The sequence below is a fragment of the Bombus vosnesenskii genome, unplaced genomic scaffold (assembly GCF_011952255.1).
Source record: "Bombus vosnesenskii isolate JDL3184/JDL3185 unplaced genomic scaffold, Bvos_JDL3184-5_v1.1 scf7180000013314, whole genome shotgun sequence".
NCBI classification, from domain to species: domain Eukaryota; kingdom Metazoa; phylum Arthropoda; class Insecta; order Hymenoptera; family Apidae; genus Bombus; species Bombus vosnesenskii.
The window spans coordinates 5,074,322-5,094,655 of record NW_022882960.1 but is presented as its reverse complement, the minus strand read 5'-3'; the positions used below and the strand labels follow the sequence as shown (position 1 = coordinate 5,094,655).

Below are 20,334 nucleotides of genomic sequence, written 5' to 3'. Positions count from 1 at the left end.
AGTTTAGATATTGTAAAGATTTTCTGGGCTAATGATAGGCCTAAACAAAAATTTTGGAAGTACTTGTTAGAATATATGTAAATAATGAAATATTAAACTGAATAGAATATACTTTTTAATTAAATTTAGCTTGTTATTTATAGAAAATTTGTTAATTCATATTTCTGAATGATTATAATCGCAAAAAACACAAATATTTATAAAATAAAATATTAAATATTATGAAATAAAGTACAGTTTGCTTACAAATCAAATCTCTTAAAGAGCATCTTATATCATTGCTTTAATGACTATAGCCCAAAAAACTGTACGCAACAGAAACTAATTCCATTAAAAAGAAATAAAAACATGGAATACAAAATACTTACACTGCTTTATTCACCGTTTTGTTTAATTTTTCGGCAATAATGCAAAACTCTCTTAACCGACACTTTCAAACTTAATAAACTTTTCCGGAAGCTGAACTGCTTGCGATTCTCGCATCACTTGTTATCCTATCGATTATCGATTCTACAAAGACGCGAAATTTAAACTTTCATTATTCAATAGAAAAAAAATATGAAATTATTTGTTGAAAAAAGAAATATAATTATAGAATATATTTAATTTGCTGTTTTATTGATGTTTAATATTAAGGAAACTATTATGTTATTATAAACAATAACGTTAATATATATATATATATATATGTATATATATATTTTTTTATACTATCAATACTATCTCGCCTTTCGTTATGCATGTACTTCTATTAATTATTAAGTTGTTTGATCGTTTCTTTTATCTTTATAGATCATAACTAGAATGAATGAAGAAACTGTATGGCAAGAATTATCAGAAATACTTGCTGATCCTCCAGAGACAAGAGATAAGTGTTCGCAATGCAAGTACGTATAAATATGAAATTAGGTTATGTTTAAGCAATTATATATATATGTATGTATTTCACATATCATTTTGATTCCATTAAAATTGATTAATGGGTTATATACAGAAGGCCTGTACCAGTATGTTGGTGTCCGGGATTACCAAAGCATCCTGTATGTCCTGCATCAAGAATAATAATTTTACAACATCCAGCTGAAGCAAAACGTTGCTTACGAACTGCGCCTATGCTTGCTCTTGGTTTAGAACCTGGAAAATGTGTAATTTATAGGTGATTTATTTAAAATATTGGTGTATAATATTAAAATTTGTAGTTATGTATAACGCTATGGTATTCTTTTATTTTAGAGGAAAAAAGTTTCCACTTTCAAAACATGAAGGCTTAACTGAAATTTTAAATGACAAAGATACTATATTATTATACCCATCTCCGGGTGCTATAGCACTTGATAAATTAAATCCTGTTGGAGTTAATGAACAGAAACCTTATAATCTTATTTTATTGGATGGAACTTGGCCACAAGCGAAGGTAGTGTATCTTGTAACTTAGCCAATTTATATACTAAAATGAATAAAGGAGAAGCTGTTTGTGACAGGCAATATATCATTCAAGTCCAGCACTGTGTGTTTTACGAACATGTAAATTAGTTGGTATTCCAACAAGTGAATATGTTATTAGAACGCAACCAACTGAAGGTTGTTTGTCTACACTTGAAACTGGTGCATTTGCTCTTTCCATTTTAGAAGGTGATCTAGAATTAAAAAATAAAATGCTTGGACCTTTACATTATCTCTGCAGGCAAGATTTCTATTCGTGTAATATAAGATTACATCTTATATAGAAAGAGAATATAATTATGAAAATTTTAGGTTTCAACTAGAAAATGGTGCTGTAACTCATCAAAGTAAAGAATTTCTAATTAAACAGAAAGCTTATCCAAAACTAATAGGACGAAGACTAGCTAAGCAATTACGTATACTGCCAGAAGAATCTACATAACATTTTTTATGTAATAGTTTTTGTAAGAAGATATTTTATAATAAATATGTAATTTTTATAAGCATATCTAAAAAATAAACAAAACAAAGAGGTAAATAAGACAAACGAATAAAATTTTTAATTTAAAAGTATATTTTTATAAATATTACATCATATTATTTCATATTTTTTGACAAGATGCGAAAATCAAATGTAATATTTCCATATCGTGGTACAAAACTAAATGACCATAAAACAGTACTTTGTTGTGTAACCTGTGTTATGTCCTTAAATAGGTGTACACCCTGTCTTGTAAATGGGTCCCATGATATTCGTTTCCCAAATTGTACTTCTACAGTAGGTCCTGATGATACTGTGATTTCGGAATTCAATTGCCAATCAACCCATAATGCTACACCATTACACATTCCACTTCTAAATTAACAAAAAATATAAAAAATGTAAACACGACTTTGTAATAACTATTAACATAAAATACCACAAACTCTTACGTTAAAATGGGTACACTTTCTGAAATATTAATATTCTCAGATTCATTGACATTTTGCGTTAAATCAAATTTTTTAATAACAAAAGGCAAACTTAATGCTTTGGCAGGATATTCCCATAATGGTTGAGCTTCTACAGAACTATCACTTTTGTCACTTGATGTCTACAAACATTATAATTAAAATTAACATTACAATTAAATATTATAAAAATTAAATTTTCATCATTTTATAATCTGTGTTGCTGTACTTACTTGTATAAGTTTGTCAAAAATAGATAAGTCAAAACCCTCACAAACTCCAAGAGGTGCTCGTATTTTATGCAAATCCTTAAATTCAACTATAACGCCCATTATTGTTGCTGCGATTGGAATTCTTTGTATTTGAGGCGAATACCTTGAAACTAGATACCAAAAGTAAAGATTTTCCCAAGGTACAATTGAAGTGATAAAATATGGTTCACCAAAAATTAAATTAATTGCACTTTCAGGAGGCAAATCGTTTACTGATTCAACAATTTCTACTCTCTCGGATAACTCGTTCGTTTTAACAAACATTTCGATACATTTTCGAGACAAAAAATTTGTCTCTAAGATGAAAATCTTTTTCGCACCTAATTGAATAGCTGCAAGACTCAATAGAGAGCCATCTGAAAGACATAAACACACTGTGTCAGGTGTAACTTCTTTTTCTAGAGCTTTGATATATTTTTCATTTCGTATATGATCATTTAATTGTCCTATACGAGTTCTACAATAAGCTACGTGTACATTACAGCTGCAAACAGGTCTCTCACAATCTGGTGCTTCATTTCTGCAAACAAGACTTTGTATTTATTCTTATGAAAAAGTAAAACAACTAAAACAAAATAATAAGATTGTTAAAGCAGCTTACATTGATTCATTTATTAATTGAAACCATAATGAATATTCATCATGATATCCAATCAAGCTAACTTCTTTGTTGACAGTAACTAAGGTTTCAACAGGTAAATAGTAAATAGCTTGCATCCAGTGATCTCTCCAGGGTATTATATCTGCTATTTCTTGCAAACTGAAACCTTTATTTTGTAAAATTTTTGTATCTGGATGTTCCCACACTGGAGCACTGCTTAACAAAACCTACATAAAGACTATTTAGTGATAGATTTAAAATCTTTTAATAAATAATGATTACATACCTCACTATTTACATCCATAACTAAATCCCACCACATAAAAATAGCATGTGCAGTACCACTTGTAGTTGGTTTTACATGCAAACACTTTTTTTCACTATATAATAGAGTTGATTTACCAGATAAATCGAATCTAAAATATTCATTTTATACTTTGATCTTTTAATAGGTCTTTTCAATCTTGAACAATTTACATACATATGTAACATATATTTACCTAAAGATAGGCTGAGGAGGTAATAAAGGTTTGAACGCATTATCAGGAAATTGTGTTAACTGTATATCATGTACTGCAGCTGCTCCAGAACAAGATTTTACAGAACATGGGGTACTTAGTAAATATTTACTTTTATTTTGGATGGGATGTACTGTATTCCATGAGCATACAGTAGGACTCTCCACTACTTGTACCCAAATGGTGGCACTATGTGGAATCACAATACTGTTTTCCTTGAATAAAGTAAAAATGCATATATATTAAATGATATTATTCAAAATTGTATTAACTAAAGATGAGATTATACTTCAAGGAGATTTTCATGAGCATGACGAAATGTAGAAAGTGCTCCTTCTCCAATAAGTTCAGTATCAAATACTTCAGTAACTAAAATGTTTGCTTTTTTTATCATATCACCATCCTTTCCAATAGTCATTCTTGTGGAACGCTTGTGTATTAATTTAATTTTGTCTTCAAAACCATTCTCTTGAATTATTTTTATAGCACATTTAGCCATTGGTGTAAAAGTCTAAAAAATACCGCCAGGACATAAAAGGTTTTTAATTTATAAATGCAATTCATAATAATTTTTGTGAAAATATTCACTTCGCAAGCTGTTATACTATCAGCTCCACATCTTGCAGCCATCATTGACAATAAACCAGTTCCAGTTCCTATATCAAGTACATTAGCTTCTTCTCCATCTTTATGTTTTTTCTCAATCGCTGCTTTAAGAGCTAGGTAATATTTCTGATTCTGTAATTATAAAAATATTTTATAAACAGCACAAGTAAAAACTTATTTTAAAACTATATAATATATAGCACTAACTCTTTCATGATCATGTAACATATCAGCAAATGCTGATCTAGCAACTTCTTGATGATAATCATAATTTTCATCCTTTTCCTCCCAATTAACAGTCCCAATTAAAGGATTCAGGCATTGGATAAATATACTCATATTTCGTGTACGAATTAATTGAGTGAAACAAACTTTTAGCATAACCTTTTTCTGATAAACTCACAGAAATATGAAGTTTATTACCAAAAGCAACTATTTATTTAGGAAACGAGAAATAAAAAACATTATGAAAGGTCAATGTCAAACATGTAATTAATAACAAGTTTATTTATAGATATAAGATACAAATTAAAGCTAAGGTTAAAATTTATCATATATTGAATGATTGAATTTATAATAATTGCGCTATAATTAATGCATAAATCAAAAATAATGAAATGGAACAAAATAAAATGAAATCAATAATTGCAGAAAATTATAATTTTAATTTTAAACACTGCAAACTATAAGAGCACGTGTATTCTACAAATTTATGGAATTTATTGATGAACTGTCGATAAATGTATGTGAATAAATACATATGTATGTATCTGAAATTATTTTCTACTATAGTAGAGTAAGAGATCATTTAATATGATAATTCCTAAAATATTAGTTTTAATTTATGTAATTATTGGTCATTAATATTCTCCTTGTAATAGTACATATAATGTGTTAAAATGGCTACTGCATTTTTTCTACTATAAGTGGATATTTTTTGAACATACTAATGTGTATTAAATATTATAAACTGTAATTAGAAATATACTACTTGAGAAATAAGTAATAAAATAATAAAAATTAATACAAACTGTTAAATTTTTAATTTTTTTCGCTCGTATTTTTACTATTTTGTTTCACTACCAGGTGGCATACTTTCGCGCACATTTTCAACCAATCATAGTCATTTACTTAAACTTCGCAGATATCTAACTCAAGAATACCTTTTCATTTGTTTCGTATCTTGTTTACTGGTAACGCATTTCTTTAAAACGGAATATATGTGTATATTTCTTTAAAGCGCATTTACGTCTCGTTTCGCTTGTTTTATGTGTAATGAAACCAAGAAAAATTTTTAGGAAACTGAAAACTATGATTCATCGAAGCGATTTGATCACCGACATAAAAAGTACGTAAATATATATTTTCTGCATTTTATGATAGTTTTTATGATTTACTGTATAATATTCTATTGTCAGCGGTATATTTAAATAATTTCTATTTCCTATATTCTTAACATATTTCGTGTTCCAAAGATTGAATTTTGGCAGATGTTCGATATATAACCAAGAAATTACATAAAAATATTTATGTATAAAGAAATTGCAACAGCATCGAATTTTTTTCGATATGGTTTCGTTTTGTACGAATTCCTTTGTATTTTGTTTGTATAGTAGATTGAAGAATACTTTTATTTACTGAAGAAACGTTTTATAGTTTAGTGATCAAAATGAAAAGATCTTGATATCAATTATAAAATAATACTTTGCGAATATTATTTTAAATGATATTTTACGTAAATATTAAAATAATATTATATATTAATATTATTAATATGAATATATTATTCTGAATTTAAAACTAAATTTTATCTCTTAAAAAGTTAAGAAAATCGATATAATAAGAAATCCACATTTACGCCCGGTATTTATTTTAACATTCAACTGACAACAATATATATATGTACAGTTTTATGTATGCGTAATATCAGTGTGTATATACTCATTATTCTTTATATATAATTATAACATTAGCTACCGTCCGTACCTGATCTTTATATCTTATTTATTATTGCGCAAGCTACATCGACATTGGTTACTTGATACGATGTATCATTAAAACTTTAATATAATACGAATCATCCTCGAAATCTGACTTCACAGCTTACGCTCGTGTCTCTTCGACCGATATATCAACCTTTCTTTCACGCTTAAATTGTATTTTAAGTATGGATGGACACGACTTCCTTGTTATACACTTTGAAAACACAATGAGATATGTAGGAGAACGACAAACGAAATTATCTAAAATTAAGATATTAGGATTAATAATCCATTTTGTTATCCTTGATTAAGCACATAATAGTTCATAATTATTATTGATACATTTCATTGACCCTTTTCGTGCACTCCACGAACATCGACATGAAACAACGTTCTTCACTTATCCTTGAATGCCATAAATGGATTTTAAACTACTCAAATCGGCGTATAAGTGTACAAAGTGCGCTAAATAAATTATATTTTATTTTTTCTTCCTTTAAATTCTTATCTTTTAATTATTGTCTACTAATTACGTATTGTTTTGCTCAGGCAAATGATACTTACTGCATTTCGTATTTGCGTTATTTACTTAAGTTTCTTTTATTATCGAGATCGATAGGTAGTAACACTTCGTATTTACAAATAATTTGCGAAGATATTAACAATTACGGATTAACAATTAAACGATGTTAGCGCACTGCATACACCAACGCAGCCCTTTCAGGCTCAAGATCTTGAATAACGATACGAAGAAATAAAATTAATTCGTGTGAATTATTGTCTGAGATTTATATGTTTCATAGTTCGAGGCAATGCATACGAAACACATGATAGTGAAAGAAACATTTGTACTATTCATTGCAGGGGCGATTCATCATGTTTCACGCGGCAGCTCCTTGTCCCGCAAGTTATTGTCCATTTAGAGTTTAAAAGACACTTCAACAATTATTTACAATCGAACTATTCCATACGAATAATAATAATATAATATACGAATACAAGTAAATCACTAATCGATTCAGGAGCAACATAATTAATCCTCGGGACTGTTATTAAGTCGATAACAGGACCTTAACAAGTATAATATAATATTATCAACGATTTTGTTTATATATATCATTTTGTATTAAATTCTCTTATATTATCATAGTTTAGCACCTTTCTGAGGAAACAAGAGAAAAACGACCTATGCGAATGTTAATAACTCGAAATCAAAAGTATATGTGGTTATTAGTTTATCGAATATAAAGGTTCGAGTTTCTTCTCTTTACCGATGATGGCAAACCTATTTCCGATACTGTGCGCGATTTCTACAATGAATTTCTTCTGTTTCAAGCTGTTTCGTTAGAATGATAGTGAAACATGTGACAGTTCGTGATCAACAATTTGTCAAAAAGAGTTAAGACCATACCCAAAAGCGCGCATACAAAATAGAGAGATTCGAAGTACAAATAGACGCGATTAGAGCGTATCTCGCTACTGCTCTAGTCTCTGTTAATAAACGATTTTCTTATCGAAGGAATGGATTCGTTTATCTTTTTCGTAAAATACCAATTTCGGAAATATTTCTGGATTTTAATGTTTACGATAGATTTGCATCGTTTTTAGTTTTTGCCTTAAAGAGATCCTTTAAAGTGTAAAATTGATCTAAAAAGTATGCTATCTCATTTGCATGTTACAAAGACGATTGGAATAACGTAAACGATACCGTAACATATATAAAATACATCGTATATAGTACGTTAAGAAAATATATGAAAACGAAATTCTCTATTCCTTCGACCGATGCAGTAGCTCTCGATTTCATAGGCCTCGGTGAATGTGCAAGAAGTGCAGTGCATACGTTTATCTTATTATCGAATTTTTTAATCGATTAAAAGTTCCGATTAATCGAATCTCATTATTGTCGTACGATTCCTCGTCAATATCAAGTCTTAAAAGATTTTCTTATTGTCATACGTTAGAACGTTCGCCGACAAGATCGACGAACATACGCTATAATCGCAACGAAATTTTCTCTCGCCTGATACGTCGTTTTGATATGCGATCCTCTTTTTTTCTCTTTTTTATTCCTATCGGGGTACTTTCAACGCGATATACCAAACAAACATGCTGATCAATTCTCACTTGCCCTTCGAATTCTCGTTCTCTTTTCTCGGCTATACTTAGAAACAAAGTTTATAAATTCGAGACGTAAGATATGTATGTAGAGATACCGTTAAAGTAACTGATATTCGTTTAAGAAGGCTACGATGGAATATTAATTATTCGAATGCAGCACACTTGATCACACCTTGGGAAAGGTTTTTTCTTGATATAATCCTTGATCTGATTGCTTTTTCTCTTTCTTTCGAACTTTCGTCGTAAATTTTGCCATGAAATATAGATGTTACCTTCGTAATATAACTTTCATGTAATATTAGTACGCAATGGTAAGAGCTTAACGGAGAATCAATCAGCGAAGTAGCGCTGTTTAATACCTTCACCAAAAACGAGAATAAAAGCAATACGATTCGGGAACGTCCCCTTTTTTACGCCCATTGGACGGTTCCTACTCTAATCTTAGGTCTCACATTATTTAAAATTTGCTAAGCGGTAAAAGTTCTCTCGAGTCTAATTTTAATATTATCCTAGTTATATTATAATCTGCAACCTGTCGCAGAGATTCAACTTGTCTTTTAAGAATGTATATTGTAAATGCTAAAATGACGCGTTACATTGCTAAATAGTCCGGATATACGATATATCTCTTAAATTATCGCGAAACATATGGTTTAATTTATGAAATTTTATTCGATAGAATTCCTACTATTTTGATAACTGTTCGATCTTTCTTTCTTTCTTTCTTTCTTTCTAGAAGACGATTGAAATACTTTGTTATATTTAATTTAAAACGATTTCTTATTCGCTGTATATACTATGAATAGATATATTTTCTTTTTCCCTTTTTTTTTTTCATTATCGCGCAATGTGTAAAAAACAAAATTTTATCTCTTACAAATTTTTGATATATCGAATATAATAATCGAATTAAATAATGGAATTTAATAGATCTAATGATAGTATATCGTATCGATAGATGTATCGTATATCTGCATCATCAGAGAAACTGTAAGTTTATATTAAAAACAGAACTTGCAGTTTCTTATTAATGTTTATCCTTATCCGCTTTGTATTCGCTTCCACATATTGGAAATTACTTATTGAAAATGTTAAACGCTTCTACTTTACCTTCTCAATTAATATTGACATTCGCACGTACCGCTAAATGATTCAGAGACTCGAGAATCAGCGGAAAGACACGTCTAAAAACGAAGAGCAATTAATTGCGCTTTAATCGTCATATTAAATTCGTACTTTCGAATTTCTCCCTTATTCAAACGTGTTTTATAATATATCTTCTAAAAGAAGTTCATCATAACACCGCAATGTAAATGTAAATCGAATTATATAAACGTCATTTCCAGATTAATTGACACGATGTACCCTTCTACATATTCTCGAAATTAAATTAAATGATGTCAAGTGTTAAATTTAAATTGAGACGAAAAATGGTAATCATAACACCTGGTTACGCTTAAATTAATTTCCAACGATGCAAACCTCGATATGAAGTTAAAAAATGCTGTTTCTCTGTCTATGAACCATTTAAACACGTGTTAATCCAACATATACGAGGATAACCATTCCTAGGTGAGATCCTCGTCGTCATCGCTGGGGCCACCAGTTGGGCAACAAAGACCCTCTGAGCCATCGCTTCTTATACAGAATAACAAAGTTTCAGCAGGTGTAACTTCGTGTGGTACGATTCCGTGAAATTCTTTCAGATCGGCTGCGGGGAACCACGCCTTCTCGTTATCCTCGATTATGAGTATTCCGAAAAGTCTAAATTGAGAAATGAATGACAAAAAATTGTGAGAATATGAAATATTAAAATACATATATAAACTGGTTCCGGATATTACGAAATATTTAAAACGTGAAATTAATCTTTGACTATAGGTCGCATGTTCTTATCGAATTTCGAAATTCGGAATAATCGAAATTTTGTTCCATTATCATGATCTAAATATCTCTAACTGTAAAAATCTTTAACAAAAAAAAAAAAAACGCGTATCGTTGAAGGAAATAATTAGATTAATCTACTAATTTCTATCGCACAATTTAATAAATAGAATCATCGAGTAATTTGTTTGTAATAATAGAAAAATACGAAGTTTATAGTTAGCGGTTTATAATAAAAAAAAAATTGAAAAAATATGAAAAAATCACCTGCAAATAGCAACTGTGGGAATCCAAAGAACAGAAGCGAGAATGAGGATACCGATGAGAACCAAGGCCCAAACCGGCCACTCGTGTTTCTCCGTAATACCTTTGCTGGCAACCCAGGCTGGATAACCACTTCCATCGACAATGATTTCCACGATCGAGGCAACTAAAATGCTCAACATAGCTAACGGACTGAGATATTTCCAACAAATTAGCCAATAAAGGCCTGGACGGTTGCCAGTCATTAGCTCGATATCATCGGCGAATCTATCAACGAAATAACGCCAACAATCCAAATGATTTTACATATAATATCGATGAAAGACGTCACTTATATTATTATATACCTTTTCAAACCATATACATATGACACCGCGATACATTCAAAGAAGGCGATAATCAACAGAGGAAAGTTTCCACTGAAATTATCGAATAATACGAACACGTAGCTACCAGCACCGTGAGCAAAGGCCATTGAAATCGTGCAGCAAACCAAACAAATACCTCCTATATTGAAAATGATTAACTTTAGTCGCGTTTAACTATTTCAATGAATAGCTAATTTTTTAATAATCGCTGACCTGTGAGAATTTCTTTTCGTAAATTTGGAAACAATTTCATGTCCACGATACTTGTAACGACTCCCTCGAGAGTGCCGAATTGAGAGTCGATTCCCAATGTGAATAACATAAGGAAGAATAATATGGACCAGAATTGTGCTCCAGGAAATTGGTTAATCGCTTCTGTGAAGATGATAAACGCTAAACCTGTGCCAGATGCTGACTGAAATGATCATTAGAAAAAGATTAAGCTTCTAAAACAATTGAAGATAAATTCTGTAATAGTAGAATTAGGCTGATCGTCATTATTGTAACTTACATTATCCAACTCTTTCTCGAGATCACATTCGGGTAATTCTGGCATGATTAAATTATCCAGCGTTCCATTCCCTGTAGTAATATTCAAAAGTGTACCGGTTACTGGTATTTCATCCGGTATTTTATCTATCTGACCAAAAATATTCATGAGCGTCGTGTTCCTTTCCACTAAGCAATGTTCATAAACCATAGTCGCTTTGAAACCTATATTTCAACAAATACACATACATATGTATTTAATATATCCCCTTTCGTATTTATTATTTAAAAATCAGTAGAAAAATGATTACCAATAATAGAAAACACAACAATCCCGGCAAACATCGAAGTGAAACAATTCGTCAAACTGACCATGATAGCGTCTCGATAGCAATTGTTATTCACGGGATTGTAAGAAGAGAACGCTATTAAACCACCAAATGCCAAACCGAGGGAAAAGAATATCTGAGTGCCCGCTTCTAGCCATACAACCGGGTCTGTTAATTTCCACCACTAAACAAATTATTTTATTATTGAAATTAATAATAATAATAATTAATATTCATCTACTATAATACTAATACACATTATAATATGAAGATTAAATGGGAACTAATGAAGATTAACATGATAAATTTATATCTGTCGATGTTCTAATTTTTATGTTACCTGATGACTAAAATGAAATACTTTAATATGACACAATTGGAAAAAGAACCATTTGTTAAGTCCGAAGGTATAAATCTTGTTAAATCTCGCTATAAAATGTATCTCATTATCATATTTCCCCCTGTGGTTTTCATGTTAATAATGTTATTATTGATAAAAATTGAAAAATCGTACCTTTGGAGTGAAAAGATGACGTAGACCATCGGACATCCCCGTCAAAGTGACGCCACGAAAGAAGAATATGATCAAAACGATATATGGAAATGTGGCGGTCACGTACACGACCTATAAAAGATATTTCGATTTATAAAATTGTTTGAAAAATTGATCATATAATCCTACACATAATTACATAAAATCATGCAGTCAAAGATTGAATACTTTAAAGGAATACCTTCCCTGAAGACGCGATTCCCTTGATCATGCACATATAGACGAGAATCCAAGCGATCACCAATGCCAGAGCAATTTTCCAATTAAATATTTCTGGGGTATTGATATCTTCGGAGATTGCCAATGTCGTTCGATACCAGAAGTACTGTGTGGGACTGCTAACCTGAGAAGCAATCACTGGTTATAGCGCAATTATCCCGATTAAGCACGGAGGCATTAATTAATTCGATCAATCGTACCACACACTCTGGTTCAGGCGCATATGATCCGTTTTGAAAATATACGTTAGGACACTCTGCCCATGGTAGCTGTGATTGAAAACTCTAGAGAGGAGATGATTTATTCGTTAATTTATTTATTAGCTATATTTAGATATAAGTACTAAAAGAGTTAGCATACGAGTTGACATATCTACAGCTGACAGAAGTTTTCGGCCACAGTGTGACTCTATTTTAGTCTAAATTATGCATTAATAAAATCTTCTTTTTACAAATGTTTTATGTTATCCCAACGATATAATAAAATTATGCTTTGATTGGGAATTTTTGGCAACCGTTATAGAAGTATCAAGGATTATAGCAATTTTTTAGCGAGCAACTATTTAAAAATGAATGAATACTTGCTTGAACGAAGTAAAAGAGGCACCAGGCGATAATAGTATTGTAATACAGAGCTACGTTGAAAGATACTACAGCACTACTTACGCCGATACCAGCCATATATGGAGAAACCTGTTAGAGAGTATGATGTATCGTAAGCGTAAGTTTATTTTGACGGATGCAAGTTATACATCTTTCAACAATCACCTGATTCCATACACCGATAGCACCCTTTCGTAATCTCTGGCCAATTGCCAATTCCAGATAAAATATAGGGATACCCTCGATGGCCAGCATTACAAAGTAAGGGATTAAGAATGCACCTGTTTTGGATGGTTCGAACAAAGAGAAAACAGTGAATTTTAAATATTTAGAATTTCTATAATAAAATAACTCATTAATCATTCCAGAGCCCTACCAATTTTTAAAAATACGTTTTTTTTTCATTATAAAACAATCAACGCACCTCCACCATTTTTTTGCGCGAGATATGGAAATCTCCATACGTTCCCAAGCCCTACTGCGTATCCCACGGTTGCTAATAGAAACGTAAGCTTACTATCCCAGTTTTCTCTTTCATCTTCCCCCGCTTCTGGTCGGAAAATCGGTTTTCCTTCATTACTTCCAAGCTTGCTACCCCCGCCCTCATTCCCCGTTTTGTTGTTCTGCAATCACAAATAATAACCAGATTACTTATTTCAGTTAATAACAGATGTTCTCTACAGTACGTTTATTCACACGTAACAAACAATTTTTAGTCATAAATTAACAAATACAAGTAATTAAATTTACAAGCAATTTATATTACTTATTTAACTTCCAAGTTGTATTTTTTTTTATAATTGTTCCTTCTGTCGTGACCTATTATTTTTATAATATTTTTCAAATTATTATTGCTTGACGTTATTACCTTCGTGTTAGGACTGGAGTCCTCAAAGGCTGCGTTCGTGGCCCCGTAATTGGCAGTGGTGTTAGTCTTTCTATTGTCCACCACTAATCTTCCTCTCATTTCCTTCATTTCGAGTTTGTCGACGCTTTTTTGGGGCTTCAAGTCGCGCGAACTTTGCCGCCGGACGAGGTGAGCCGTGTTCGCCATTCTTTCTGTTTATTGTGCGACCACGATTTTCTTTTCTTCGAAAGATCAAACAAAAATACCACGCGCGCCTATGGACTCCATCCTGTTGGAATTAAAATGTCTATTGTATTTTATAATCATATAAATATTAATTACTATTATACCTATGGAGGAATGTCTGCGATCTTGGAAAGAGAGCAGCAAGTGTGAAAGATGTAAAGGTTCGAAGATTTAAATAGCAATAGAAGGTTGGAAGAAAAAGAGAGAGAAAATCAGAAAAGTATAACTTTTACTACGTATTCATAAACATGAATGAATTTGTAGATACAAACGTAGTAAATTTTAGTCACTTAATAAATGCAAATTTCGGCGAAAAAATTAAACATAGTATTCGTGTTTGAGATATTAAATTTTAGTACATAGATAAATATAAATGCGAACTATAATTATTCAGCTTTTATTTAATTTAGTAGTTCTTAATTTCATTACGCTGATATTGAGTTCAATTAATAATTAATTGACAGCTAATAGATATTAAATTCTTTTGTTCTTTAAAAATTTTTGTATACCATAAAATTCAATATCCTGTGTTTCAACGGTGCTAACGAAATAAAATGCCAATATTATTCGTCGGAAAGGTTCTATTACAGCATCTTATTTTACATTAATTATGAAAAAATCATAAAGGAAGGAAATGAATACATTTCTGGAATTAAAATTAGGCTCGTTTCAGAAAGAATTATTGAATTACTCTTCGTTCCACACGCGTTCACAGTTCTCGGTTCCGTTTTATGGTGTTAACAAGTACAAGCAAGGACTACGACTAGTACAGCCTTTTACAGTCCCATTTGTAAGAACACGCTCCATAAACTCGACACGTTACATTTGGAACCTCTAGTTATTTCACTCGTTCGTTGATCATAGTTTTCAATAAAATAATTGTTGAAAAACAAAATATGGCTTAGAATATTCAACATTAAATATATTCATTGATTTTATATATTTATTGATTTATTAATCATTTTTAAAAAGGTCTATTTTTTCCAACAATTGAAATAATAAACAAGAATAATTACTCAATATTCAGTAAATTCATATGATTATGTAACATAGATATCACATGTAAATTATAATATAGTCGTGAGGATTTAAAGTAAACAATAGATAAGGAAGAGCAAGTGATGTGTAAAGGATCGCACGCGATTTCCCCGTTTACTAATTTGAACGCTCTCTACGCTGTGAGAAAAGCACTTGATAGAAAATGTCTTAATAATTCTACTCAAAGAACCTGGCACACGTCGTTTTTTTCATCGATAGGACAGTTAGTTAGGAGGGACAGATGTTTGCCTTGCGACTTTATCACGGCCCTGACCTCGTATACAAGGAAACTTGACAGTCAATTACGAGTCACTAAATATTCTGCAAGTATGATTACATCGAGAACGCTTGCCGTTGAAAATGTTTACTTCCATGTCGATTGTGATGTATCAACGATCGAATATCGTTACAGTTTTCCAACCGAACGATTTGCGCTAATTTGATGAATAAAAATTTACTCGGAAAAGAAAATGACATTAAGACGAATAATTTTCATACAATTTCCTTCGCTTTTGTTTAATAAAAATCAAGTGAAATCTAATCATTTTTTAAAAATATTTTCGATAACGCGTTGGGCGGCAATTTTACACGAGTGATATGCACTATAACTATCGTTCCCATTGACGTCATGAGCGTACTAGTCAAGTGACATTTTTCGTCCTACGTAATATTCCCAATTGAAAACGGCTTTGAGAAATCTCTTCCAAATATTTCGAACTGTATTCATTCAACGAAACTTATTCATACGAACGTAATTTGATGTGCTTTCATTCAAAAATCCGGAGAGAAAGAAATGAAATAAATACGATTCGACCCTGTTGTTTTCACAAAATAATCTCACGTAACAACAACGTAATACGATCTATACCGACTTCATACAAAATTATTAGCAAAAAAAATTGTGCCATTTAGTCAGAAAATAACATTGCAAGCTCGTCACTAACCTGTTGGGGTGAAATAAAGAAAAGCGCGAGGGCCTCCTTATGGTTCGAGGAGCAGTGAGCTACTGTGGCACCCTCTACTACGATGGTAACTTTTGAAATCACGATATTCAACAGAATCAATAGCAGGCGCCGGCGCCCCAATGCGTCCGTGTCCTACAGACCGGAATATGCGTGAGCTCCTTTTGTCAGGAGATTGGTCGATGATCGGCAAACCGATCGTAGGAATGTGGCGAATAATCAATGTCATCGCGACTTTGTCGTTGATCAAAGGGCTAAAACGCAAACGTAACACGACACGGGACGATGCCTGATATTACAATCGTTTAGTTTGAAATATTACGGAAAAATGGAATTCTTTCTTATGAAATTCCACACGTATAGACATGTATATATGTGACTTTGATAAATGCATTTTGCAATTAATGCATTATCTTCCATACTTTTAGGTAATTCGTCGTTAAAAATTAACGAATAAGAGGATTTTTTAAAGAGAAACTTTTAAAAAGGATTCCAAATACTTAGAAACGCATAATAATTTTATTAAGTTGGAAAAGTTGGTGACAGGTGAGTAGTTCATAATAGACTTTATAGATTAGGTGTATCGAATGCATAGGATTTTATCTGGATAGGTAATTACATTGGAAATTCCGGTGAAAGATTAAATAAAAGCATTTGACCTTTACAAAAACTGAATCGATAATAAGTAACACGAATTCTACTATTCTATATATACGTATGTAGAAGAAAGTGTCCAAGTGTGACATGTCTAACAGAAAAATGTCATGAATTACGTAATTATTATTTTTTCTATTGTGGACTTTACTTCATCTCGCGATGGAATTATGTTTCGCTAAGTGGTTGTTTTCTCCAATTACCAGTTGCTCGTGTTATGGATAAGTAATGCGAAGAGGGTAAACCTCAGCGACAGTAATGAAATTATCGTTAATATTGTTTCAAGCTAACGCTCATTTCGATTAAACAGCACGCTTTACTTCCGATAGACAGCGAAGCGGCTTTGTATTTGCTAGTTGGGACAAGGAACAATCAAATTTTGCTTGTATCATGTCAGAATGTTTGTTAATACAAAAAGGAATATCAAACCTTCCATGTCAGTTCCTTTTTTATCAAATGAATTTAAATTCACATACATATTGGTATAGTAAACAGAACAAAAAGTTAGCGAAGTTTTAATTGAAATTTCACTTCAATAACGTATCAGACATCGTGAATCATTAGTTCACGCAAGAAAAGTTGTGGTATCTTTTTATTGCTGTCACCTGCAGATAAAAGAAGTTTATACATACATTCGTCGTTTCAGTAGATAAACTTGCTTTTAGTCAGACAAGTAGAACACGCCGTGCAGTCTGTGACTGTGAACTTATATAACAGGTTATACTACTTCGCTATGGATTTCATAATCCGCAGGCAATTAGTTTTCGTTATTTTGTATGAATTAAGTTTTCATATACTGATTTTGTGAAGTATACAAATATAAAAACACATATTTGCGAATTCACTCGGTATACTTATGGTTTGCTGTGCGCAGAAACTTTTTGAATTTCAGGAAGATGAAGTCATTGAAGAAATAATATAAATAGAGATATTTTTATTTATTCTAATTATATATAAAATATTGCAGGCTCTAAAAATATTTGTTTATGAAGATTTGTGGTAGTTATACGCAATAAAAAAAAATTTCTAACGTAAAGACTCTTTTATTAAGAATTGCGTGAAATATAGTATACCTGTAATAAATAATGCAAATTAACGACAAAATTGCTAATTAATTAAAATGCTAATTAAAGCCAGGCACTTACGTTCGATCTGCGCCCTTTTAAACCGGTCCTCGACAAAAGACTTCGTTAAATTTTCAATCGTATCTTCATCTTTGTAATTGAATTGTTTCACATTTCCATTGATCAGAAGATATCTAAAGATCTTATAAATTAAGAAAAATCTACACATAGATACAGTAACGTTGAAATCTGAGAAATATTTCCAATTAAAAGATACAATTCATGGTAGTAATTGAAAGCCTCAATAGCCCATTCTAAGAGCAAATTTAATCGTGGTCTATAGGGTGTCCCATTGATTAATTCCTTCATTGTTCCCTCGTCTAGCGAAACCTTGCTTCGTGCATCTTCCAGATTGTTTAAACGATTTTTTAAGTCCTAAAGTAACATTTTCAATAATTCTATCACATCATCGATTAATTAACTTTTTACTTTGACATAATTATCTCTACATATTTTTATATGCGATATTATGTAACAGTTTCTGGGAAAATTAATCTTTTTATATAAATGACAGTGTACTACCTTTAATTCTTTGTAATCAATAAGAGAAGAAGAATTAATTAAGGTTATATGTATAACAAACAAGTAAGATATGAATGTAGAGATGAAAATTTTATTTACTTGATTAATGTTATTGAATCGCGTTAAAATGTTGAACAGCAATGTCAGTTCATTGTCGATCCCCATAAGAATTTTAAAAATCAATCTTTCGCGTAGCTCATCTACTTTACAGAGTTCTGCATCATCAACTTCGCTGCTGTAACAGAACGACATCTGATGGTAGATCAATGAAATTTCTACTTCTCTGAAATATCGACGTAGCTCGGAATTATGTGTCGAGTTTCTACTCTAGCTACTGTATGCGCATAAGGTCTGAAGCAATGATAAAATTCGTGACAAAAAATAGAAAGTTAACGTTACCTTATGACGAGTCGGAGTTGCTCTGATTGATTTCTCAACGCGTGTAGAGGTCGCTTAGCTTCCTCGGATAATTCATTCCACTTGCAATCTACTTTCTCTAACTGTGAGAAATAATTTATCAAACATTTATGTACTTCCTTTGCCATGCCGTCTATAGGTTATTAAACAACTTTGGACATGTCCTAATAGCTTCTGGTAAAAGAAACAGAGAGCGCTGATTCACATTAATGTTATCACCGCGAAGAAAATTTTGTATTGATGTATCCAATGTGTTATAAATACAAAATTCGCAACACAGATAGATGAAATCAATCCAAAATTTGCTATCATTATATTAAATAATAATTGGACATATAAAGATATTGTTTAAGTAATCATATTTCTACAAATCCTGATTTACACAATTTCTTACTTCATATGCAAACGATGTTGCACCTATCAATACACTCTAGCGAAGAAAATTACTATAGAAAACGATTAACGGATAAGTTATGCAATTAATGCAATTGTTTGCTTCATTTTATGAATCGAATTATTTCTGTAGATATAATATATTACATTATCATTATAATTATTTAGATAAAAAACACTTGATTACTGGTTAGTTGCGGCATTGATAGTACTGTCATTGACGATTTGAGATCTCTTTCACAAAGTTCGTAAAACTGATCTCTTGTGTGAACTCATTCATTCATACAGAAGCACAGCTTACATGAAACAGAGAGAAACAAGAACCTTTCTTCCGTTTAATTGTGCTTAGAATAGAGCGAAGCACAACCATTGTATCTGAAATATACATACATATATAAATGCAAAAATATCGATATTAAATTACAGAAAATATAAAAATAGTGTTAAATAAATACAGAAAATTTATTATATTTATAAATACAGAATTAATTTATTATATTTATCTTTTATTTACCTATGTATAATTTACTTAACTACATTGATAATAATAAATGTATCTATGAAATATAGATTAGTTTGAAATCTAGTTTAGTTTAGAATAAGTTAGTAGTCTTTGAAAGATTGGTTTATCATTGTGCCTTGAACTGGAACAAAATTTTTTATTTACACGATTATGAGAATATAACTTCCTCGTTCTATAGAACGTTCTATATCATTAATGTTTAAAGTTTCGATACCTTGAGAACGAAGCTATGGAAAAACTTCCGATTTATAAACTGCACTTTAAAGCGTATCTGTTTCCTTCGTCTTTGTTCTTTTATTGATCATTCTTACAATTGGGTTTACTACAGTATCTTAGTGGCAGTAATTTTCATTTCACAAGAAGTAATTACAAATTTTAACAATTGACACACTTAAAAATTATTTAC

General features: G+C 31.1%; 4 protein-coding genes across 6 annotated transcripts; 1 reads left to right on the top strand and 3 right to left on the bottom strand.

Moving 5' to 3' along the window:
* The first annotated feature begins 693 nt into the window (after positions 1-693).
* On the top strand, positions 694-1,942 carry LOC117235147 (DTW domain-containing protein 2). The gene is made up of 5 exons (XM_033496906.1): positions 694-887; positions 995-1,156; positions 1,234-1,414; positions 1,482-1,684; positions 1,756-1,942. The coding sequence occupies exons 1-5, from the start codon at positions 805-807 to the stop codon at positions 1,883-1,885; spliced, it is 759 nt and encodes a 252-aa protein (XP_033352797.1). The 5' UTR covers positions 694-804; the 3' UTR covers positions 1,886-1,942.
* An 81-nt stretch (positions 1,943-2,023) lies between these two features.
* LOC117235116 (protein arginine N-methyltransferase 7) lies at positions 2,024-5,010 on the bottom strand. Of its 2 annotated transcripts, none has more exons than XM_033496850.1 (9): positions 4,599-5,010; positions 4,374-4,523; positions 4,075-4,296; positions 3,768-4,000; positions 3,554-3,683; positions 3,268-3,494; positions 2,628-3,198; positions 2,377-2,537; positions 2,024-2,299 (listed from the first exon to the last, which is right to left on the bottom strand). In XM_033496850.1, the coding sequence occupies exons 1-9, from the start codon at positions 4,770-4,772 to the stop codon at positions 2,041-2,043; spliced, it is 2,127 nt and encodes a 708-aa protein (XP_033352741.1). In that variant the 5' UTR covers positions 4,773-5,010; the 3' UTR covers positions 2,024-2,040. The 2 variants fall into 2 exon arrangements, with proteins under 2 accessions (XP_033352741.1, XP_033352742.1); XM_033496851.1 differs by having other exon boundaries at positions 2,041-2,299; positions 2,628-3,186; positions 4,599-4,992.
* Positions 5,011-6,240: 1,230 nt separating this feature from the next.
* On the bottom strand, positions 6,241-16,403 carry LOC117235058 (sodium-dependent neutral amino acid transporter B(0)AT3). The gene is made up of 14 exons (XM_033496727.1): positions 16,278-16,403; positions 14,071-14,338; positions 13,627-13,825; positions 13,368-13,483; positions 13,185-13,292; positions 12,801-12,884; positions 12,563-12,724; positions 12,343-12,453; positions 11,811-12,012; positions 11,522-11,724; positions 11,224-11,425; positions 10,990-11,149; positions 10,646-10,909; positions 6,241-10,258 (listed from the first exon to the last, which is right to left on the bottom strand). Exons 2-14 carry the CDS (start codon positions 14,254-14,256, stop codon positions 10,063-10,065), a joined length of 2,193 nt encoding a protein of 730 aa, XP_033352618.1. The 5' UTR covers positions 14,257-14,338; positions 16,278-16,403; the 3' UTR covers positions 6,241-10,062.
* Positions 16,404-17,863: 1,460 nt separating this feature from the next.
* Positions 17,864-19,255, bottom strand: LOC117235059. 2 transcript variants are annotated; one of them, XM_033496729.1, is made up of 5 exons: positions 18,995-19,255; positions 18,695-18,827; positions 18,291-18,448; positions 18,095-18,207; positions 17,864-18,022 (listed from the first exon to the last, which is right to left on the bottom strand). In XM_033496729.1, exons 1-5 carry the CDS (start codon positions 19,138-19,140, stop codon positions 17,976-17,978), a joined length of 597 nt encoding a protein of 198 aa, XP_033352620.1. In that variant the 5' UTR covers positions 19,141-19,255; the 3' UTR covers positions 17,864-17,975. The 2 variants fall into 2 exon arrangements, with proteins under 2 accessions (XP_033352620.1, XP_033352619.1); XM_033496728.1 differs by having other exon boundaries at positions 18,695-18,830; positions 18,995-19,251.
* Between the last annotated feature and the right edge of the window lie 1,079 nt (positions 19,256-20,334).